Genomic DNA, 8,626 nt, shown 5'->3' on the forward strand with positions numbered 1-8,626 from the left:
GTAGCATCTGATCGCATTAAGGATTTGCCAAATCCATGGAGACTCTCCACAGTAACACAAGTTGAGGAGCTCAAGTCAATAGTCCATTTGCTCCCAGTTTGGGCATCACTGATTGCTTTTGCAACTGTATACAGTCAAATGAGCACTATGTTTGTATTACAAGGCAACACAATGGACCAACACATTGGCCCTCACTTCAAAATTCCATCAGCATCTCTCTCCCTTTTTGACACTCTAAGAGTCATCTTCTGGGCCCCAGTTTATGACCGCATCATTGTCCCATATGCAAGAAAGTTCACTGGTCATGAACAAGGATTCACACAGCTTCAAAGAATAGGCATTGGCCTTGTCATTTCCATTATTTCCATGATTGTTGCTGGCATTTTAGAGGTTGTTAGACTTGACATGGTGAGAAAAAACAACTACTATGATCTTGAAACTATCCCCATGTCAATCTTCTGGCAAGTGCCTCAGTATTTTCTTGTGGGGGCTGCAGAAGTTTTCACTAACATTGGTCAAATGGAGTTCTTTTATGGTCAAGCACCTGATGCCATGAGAAGCCTTTGTGCTGCTCTATCACTCACAACTAATGCATTGGGAAATTATGTGAGCACTTTGCTTGTTATTATTGTGACAAAAGTCACCACAAGCAATGGAAGGCTTGGTTGGATTCCTGACAATCTGAATAGGGGCCATCTTGATTACTTCTATTGGCTTTTGACCATTCTTAGCTTGCTCAACTTTCTTGTTTATCTTTGGATTGCTAAGAGGTATACTTATAAAAAGGTGATAGGAAATACTCATTGAGATGTTGTAGTGATGTTTCAGTTTCACAACTTCATTTGCTCCACTATTGTAATTTGCTATTGGTCTTTTGGTCCTGTTGTATATTGGCATTTGCGTCTTTCTGGACGATATTTAATTTTAGAGAAATATTACTCTTATTTTATATGAGAGCAGTTCTCTCATGTTATCTTACTTCGAAAATCTCACTCATTTTTTTTCTTTTTTCTTTTTTATCCTTTAATGGTGGGTCCCACATGATTTCTCTCTATAACATAAAAGAACTACTCTCATGTAAAATGAGAGTAGCATTCCCCTTAATTTTATCTATGCTCTTTGGAGTGTTTTGAATTAAATATTGTACTATTCATGGTTTCTTCGTGATTTTGTCTAGTTCATGTTCTTGCTTGATCTTGAGATTTGATTCAGCCTAAGAGTATGTTTCACCTCTCTTTTTTTCTTCATAAAACCTATTTAAAAATAAAGCTAAAAATAAATTCTTATAAAACTAAGCTAAAATAAAACTAAAGACATTTGGTGTTTGATCTTGTAAATTGTTAATTTCACAAACTATTTGTCGAAGCTCTTGGCTTAGAAAATGTTCAAGTTACCTTTGAAGCAGCTCACAAATTAAATTTATGTGAATAAATGTCACATACTGAGTTAATGAAAATCCTTCTATTTCACTAAACAACTCATAAGTTTGATTAATTTTTCACCAAAAAATTAATGGTGGAGATTAATGAAGTTATCAATGGAGAATGTTGGAAAATCGTTTTTAGAGCAAGAGATTGTCAGTTAGAGCCCTGAATGGCTGAAGATTGGTCTTTGTTTGAGAAGAGTTTAAGATGCTACTTGTTTTTATTCTCTAAACAATGTTTTGTCTGACTTCCCCTTTCAAAAAGGAAAGAAGCTACATCGAATACTAATACTATAAAAATCTTTTGAGAGATTGGGTAAGTACTGCCCTCCGAATGGTTAATCGGAGGTAAAGAAAGCCTTCAACGCGAATTGGATATTTTTATGTAAATCAACCAGGCTGATACGCAAGATTGGATGTTAATTTGCTCTTCAAAACCTACACATTTATGGATAGAGGCCCAATAGATAAAATATGCATCTATACTTACAAAGGGCGAACTAGTGTATATCATCTCTGAAATTTTTTTGATAAATTTTTACAAATTACACTATCTTCTTTCAGGGACAACACAGTTAAACTTAATGTTTTTCTGGAAAAAGATAGTGTAGTTTGTAAGAGTTTGTAAAAAAAAAATTTATAAACATTTTTTTTGTAAATATAACCTGCTCCAAGAAAATAATATAAAACAACCTGCCAAAAGTCACTCAAATCCAAACTTCAATCATATAATACCCAACTACTTTTGGGACTGTGGTTATGCGAAAAACTTACCCAGTAATTTGTTCTACACCATTTAGCAATTCAACGAAAGGCTGTTGTCCTCTGCATTCTACTAGCTTATTGTTAAAAGGGGAAATTCTACTTATCAGAATATGTAACTGTTCTGACTATCATGCTCATATATGATAGTTTATACCTTGTTACCGTATACCCACAATGAATGTTTGAACACATTTTTTAACTGCTGACTTTATAAATGAGATATCCCATAAATACATAAAATGAGATAACGGGACTATAGTCCCAAAGAAGAAAAAGTAAACAGAAGTCACACACAGAACAAGAGCTACCATAACATTAACCAGCAGACATAGATGAACTCTTCTTGAAGCAAACTGCGATTGCCAAGTTAGTCAGCATATTGAATGACTTCACGAGGCTGATTTCCACTTGCCAATTCTGTTTAAGCATACTTTTCATTTGCTTGATCAATTGTCATGTATCCTTGTTACCCATAACTTTTTCCCCTTAAAGCATTTAGATCAGGGCTTCAGAATCAAGCTCAAGTTCGACTCTTCTGATGTCAAGATCACATAAGCAACTTGACCTTCCCAAGCACCCAAATCTTCAACAACCTGAGCAATAGTGGCCACCAATCTTCGCATAAAACAATCAGCACCACCAATTTAAACTTTACAGGCACCATAAGAATTAATTCTGACCCTGCCATTCTTTCACAGTTTTTTTATCTTTACTCGAATTTTCTTCTTTTCTGTTTTTGTTCAAAGTCATCCGTCGACTCCACCTGAGGAGAGATCTGGTAGAGGAAACAATGGCATTCTTATCAGGTGCATGGCTATAATAGCTCATCTTAATTAATTAGTAAATCAAGTGTAATTAATTAATTAAGCATGTTTTACTGAGTGAAATTAAGTATAAGGCTTAATTAAATGAATCTGAGTCACTTTGGAGTTAAAAAGTGTATTCAGTGAAAATTAAGGGGTATAAATGGGTACTGGTGAAAGTGCCCAAAATAAAAAAAAAATAAAAATAGCAATATTCCTAGAATAATATTCCAGACTTTTGGGTAAAGTTTGGTAATTATTGGAGTTGAATAGATAGATGAACCAATACCCGCTTAAAGCCATTTAACCTATGTTAAGTGACTAAAAGCCAAAAGAATCCCCATTTTCCCCCCCATTGCCCGTCGACTGCAACAGAAAGGAGGAGAAAAGAAGAGAGGGAGAAGAGCAGAGCATGTTATGGAAAATGCTAGGAATGTCATTTAATCGGTGAAAATGAGCTTAGATGGCTAAATGCTTATATTTGGAAAATTGCAAGAATATGACACTTGGTTATGAGTTTTCTGCATTGTTGAACCATTGTTTGGTTGGTCTTTGATTGTATCCTTGTGTTGTCTAGGATTGAGGCAATTGGATCAACCTTAATTGACCAACCTTTGGAGCAAGCAATGGAGATGGATTAGTCCTTGAAATAGGTAAGTTCATTCTTGTGTTGTGGTATGAATAGGATAGCTTAGATTGATGATGATGAGTTATCCTTGAATGCAATATGTTAATTGCATTACCCTTGTATAGGTGTATGTTTGTAAAAGTTGATTGTTGAAACTGTTGGTGAAGAACAAAGGTCGACTGAAGCATTGAGGTAAGCCTTCGGACCTTGGGTGTAATTCCCTTGACTGTTCTACCAAGCCCTGAAAGGGTAGAGGTTGTGATTGTGTATATAAATGCAATAAAATAGTGTAATGCTTTGTTATACGTATGTGTATGCATTTGGTGTGGCATAGGATGGTGTTTTCCTATGTTGGTATGTTGCATGACGATGCGTAAATCATACTTGGTAGTTAGCTGGCCAGTAGGACTATTTGTATAATACCCCAAACATAAGCATTTAATTGATTAATTTTAATTAAATAATTAAGCATGTTTTAGTGAGTAAAATTAAGTATAAGGCTTAATTAATGAATCTGGGTCACTTGGAGTTAAAAAGTGTACTCAGTGAAAATTAAGGGGTATAAATGGGTACTGGTGAAAGTGCCCAAAATATAAAAATAAAAGTGGAAATTTTCCTAGAATAATATTCCAGACTTTTGGGTAAAGTTTGGTAACTAATGGAGTTGAATAGATAGATGAACCAATACCCACATAAGTCACTTAACTAGTAAGTGACTTAAAAACACAAACAGAAGCCCCATTCCCCCCATTTTCCCGTCGTGCTCCAGAGAAGAAAAAAAGAAGGGAAAGAAGAGAGGAAAGAAGAGAGAAGGAAGAGAGAAAGGGAGAAAGGGAGAAATCCAAAGAACCATCATCCCTCAACCAAATTGGATGATTCCAAAGCCTAAACCACTTAGATTCTTCCCCTCTTTCATAATCCTAGCTTTGTTTTGAGTGGGAGTCTTGGTAGAGAGAAATATCATCCCTCAAAAGTCGCCCATTTTGTGAAAGTGTGGTGTCTTGGGAGTTTCTACCTCCATTGGAGCTTGAGGAGCCATCAATCCTTGGTTGTGTGACCATTGGTGGTAAGATTCTAACCCTTGAACCTTGTTTTCTTGGAAAATTTCATGGTTAGGGTTTAATGAATAGTGTTTTAGGGTTTTTATGAAATGTTGAGTAGATTGGCTATGTTCAAGGAAGAATGAGGCTTAGAGTATGTTGTGAAAAATGCTAGGAATGACATTTAATCGGTAGAAATGAGTTTATAGTGTTATTTTAGTATGCTTTGATGTTTGGATAAATCTAGGCTTGGAACTATGGATTTCCTTGCATTGTTAGCATTGTTTGATTGTATTCCTTGTGTTGATAGGATTAAGGCAAGATGACCAAGTGGAGTGACCAACCCTTGGGGTTGTGTGCCATTGAGGAAAGCTCAAAAGCAAGGTAAACCTTTGGACCTTGTGGTTGATCCCATTGAGTGTTCCACCATACTCCGTTGAGGAGAAATGGTTTATGAGATGTGATATGTAATTATGATAGTAATTGTATGCTCATGCATTGATTCATGCATTGATACATGTTATGATTGATTGATGATTATTGGTTGATGTTTGATTATTTAAGAGTAATTGAGGAATGATTATAGAAGTAGCAATAATGAATGAGGTAATGGTTGAGGATTGTGATTGAGGTTATGAGTGATAGTATTATGATGAGGATGATTGGTAGGAACTTCCCTTGGAAACAGCCCTATGTGGATCTCCATGTGGTTAGAGCCTAAGAGGAACAACTATGTGGATCCCCTTGGAGGTTCCTAGATTGAGGAAAGGACTTCCCTTGGAAACAGCCCTAGGTGGATCTCCATGTGGTTAGAGCCTAAGAGGAACAGCCCTATGTGGATCCCTCTTGGAGGTTCCTAGATTGAGGAAAGGACTTCCCTTGGAAACAGCCCTATGTGGATCTCCATGTGGTTAGAGCCTAAGAGGAACAGCCCTATGTGGATCCCTCTTGGAGGTTCCTAGATTGAGGAAAGGACTTCCCTTGGAAACAGCCCTAGGTGGATCTCCATGTGGTAAGAGCCTAAGAGAAACAGCCCTTTGAGGATCTCTCTTGGAATAGATTGAGGAAAGGACTTCCCTTGGAAACAGCCCTATGTGGATCTCCATGTGGTAAGAGCCTAAGAGAAACAGCCCATAGTGGATCTCTCTTGGAAGTCCATGTGATGCTTGTGGATAAGAATGTGTTAAGCTATTATGATTATGTGTACATCAAAGTGAACCTTAGGGTGGAGTGATCTCCAAGGACCTCTGGTTTACTGTGATATATTCGTATATCTCACCCCGTGTTGTGGGGCATCATTTCAGGTACTGATAGAGGTGAGGTTGATCGAGGCAAGAAGCGTGAGTAGACTGTACCTGATAACTGGACATGTTGAGTTGCATGCCATTTAGCATTGCTATATGTATATTTTGATGCCACATGATGTATTTTGGAGGACTTAGTGCATGATCATTGTAGTAGTAATGGGTATCTGATACATGGTTACTTGCTTTGATCATGTTCATTTTGTAGCTAAGTCCTTTGGCATGTATATGAGATTTGTAGTTAAGACATGATGTAATATTGTAAGTAATGAAGATATTTGTGTATGATGCTTACTGTAAGTTAAATGCATGAATGTATTTTTATGTATTGGATATGTTGAGCTGGAAAGTCAATTAGGTACCTTGTGCTAAGTTGGGAAACGTTGAGAAAACAAAGGTTATGTTGCCCAATTTCTGTTAAATCAATGATGAGAGGATGAGAGTTAAGCAATGATATAAGGATATCGCAAGCTTGTTAAATAGGTTGTAAAATGTGTAAGATTGATTCCCCAAGAAAGATACATGAAAAATATGAGTATAGGAAATTGCCCAGAAGAGGGGGCTTAAGCCTGCAAATGGAGGCTTAAGCCTGCTCAGGGGGCTTAAGCGCCCATGAGGGGGCTTAAGCGCCCTGATGCACCTGTGAAGACCAAAAGCTTTCTGCCGCCTGGGGCTTTAGCGCCCAAAATGGGGGCTTAAGCGCCCGGGTAGCGCGCTTAAGCGCCATGGAGCGAGCTTAAGCGCCCTTGGTGGCTAAAAAATGTAAATTCCCTCTGTCTGTGGGCGCTTAAGCGCCTTGGAGCGCGCTTAAGCGCCCTGCCCGCGTAGTTTTTCAGAATACACCTGAGTTAGTAAAATTGTCATAACTTGAGCTACAGAGCTCCAAATGAGGAGCGGTTTGAAACCACGCGTAGCTAACGAAGAAATCTACAATATAGCAGAAGTTGGGAAATAAATAAGAAGTAAATTAATGGTTTAAAAATGGAATAAGAACATGATGTTAAGCTTGGTTTATCTGATTCCGCAAAGTAATATGGTTATGATCACGAAAATGGGTATTATACGTTCGGTACGTTTTAAAATGAAAAATTTATCCGGATTTTAATTGAACCCATGTGATTGTAACTGCGCTTAATATCATAATGCGATGTTAACAAACCGGTTCTAGAACGGGGTGTTACAATTTGCATCTGAGTTTCCTTAGGACAACTTAAGAGCTCGAGGGATTTCTCCTGGAGATGTATTGCACTTTGCATAGATATGTATTTACTGCATTATTATTGTTATTGCTATTACACTGATATGGAACTGTGGGGTGGAAAGATGCTCCAAGGACCCCTGGTTTACTGAATATATTCGTATATCTCACCCCGTGTTGTGGGGACCCCCTTTCAGGTAAGGATGTTGCAGGAGCCTCTGGTGGCAAGTGGCCATATCTGGATTATGCATGAAATGTGGCATTTCTTTTGAGATTGTACATGTTGTTTTGTAGCTCACATGTATAGAATTGTAATGAATAGGCAATGCTAGATTTATGATTTGTATATTGGAATGGACTTAGCCTATGCTCATGCCTTTGGTCATCTCTTTTGTTGATGGGAGCCAAGGGAATGATCGCAGTGTTTTGTAAGCTAAGTTCCATGATTTGTAATGGATATGTACTGTAAATGATGCCTACTTGAAATTCAATATATGCATGCTTGTTATGTATTGAGTTATTCAATTGGTTGGGCTGAGAATCAATTAGGTACCTTTGGTTTAACTTGGGAAACGTTGAGTAAACAAAGGTTATGCTGCCCAAATTCTAGCTAAATCTCATAAGGAGAGGTTGGATGAGTGCTAGGATTTAGTTTTGGGGCATGGACAATTGGGGTTTGGAATGGGGATGCATCTTCCCCTAGACTCGGACTTGAAAAATGTGGGAATTGGAATTCCCTGGCAGCGCGCTTCAGCGCCCAGGAGCGCGCTCAAGCGCCCTGCTGCCCCTGTGAGTGCCAATGCATTCGGCCTCCTCGCGCTGGAGCGCCCAAGTGGGGGCTTAAGCGCCCAGGATTGCGCGCTGGAGCGCCCTGGCTCGCGCTTAAGCGTCCTCTGCTGCAGAAAGATGGGATGCTTACTGTCCCCTCGCGTTTTAGCGCCCAGGGTTGCGCGCTTGAGCGCCCTGGTCCGCGCTTAAGCGCCCTTAGCCACTGGGGGAGGAGATGCTTCTGTCTCTGCGTGCTAAAACGTCCCAATGGGAGCTTAAGCGCCCAGGATAGCGCGCTTGAGCGCCCTGATGCGCGCTTAAGCGCCCATTCACACTGAAATACCTGATGCTTCCTGCCTCCGTGCGCTTAAGCGCCCAGGTGGAGGCTTTAGCGCCCGATAGCGCGCGCTTGAGCGCCCGGTAGCGCGCTGAAGCGCGCGGGGCCTGTGACCAACACTCTCTTGTGTTGTTTCAAATTGTCCTAACTTGGGCTACGGTGCTCCGATTTGAGCGCGGTTTGAAGCCACTCGTAGCTAATGTAGAGATCTACAATATAGTTGAAGTTATAAAATAAATAGGAAGTAAATTAATGGTTTAAAAATGGAATAAGAACATGATGTTAAGCTTAATTTATCTGATTCCGCAAGGTGATACAGTTATGATCACGAAATTGGGTATTATAAATTCGGCATGTTTT

The 8,626-nt window shown here is 39.1% G+C and overlaps 1 protein-coding gene across 1 annotated transcript; it reads left to right on the forward strand.

The window, feature by feature from the left end:
• Positions 1-3: 3 nt before the first annotated feature.
• On the forward strand, positions 4-807 carry LOC133290363 (protein NRT1/ PTR FAMILY 8.1-like; the record flags this gene model as incomplete). Its single annotated transcript, XM_061488433.1, has 1 exon — positions 4-807. A coding segment is annotated over one exon (804 nt), but the record flags the coding sequence as incomplete, so codon positions are not given.
• Between the last annotated feature and the right edge of the window lie 7,819 nt (positions 808-8,626).

This window comes from Gastrolobium bilobum, unplaced genomic scaffold (genome assembly GCF_033153095.1).
Source record: "Gastrolobium bilobum isolate Gb01-03AN ecotype WA unplaced genomic scaffold, APGP_CSIRO_Gbil_v1 utg13761, whole genome shotgun sequence".
Classification (NCBI taxonomy): domain Eukaryota; kingdom Viridiplantae; phylum Streptophyta; class Magnoliopsida; order Fabales; family Fabaceae; genus Gastrolobium; species Gastrolobium bilobum.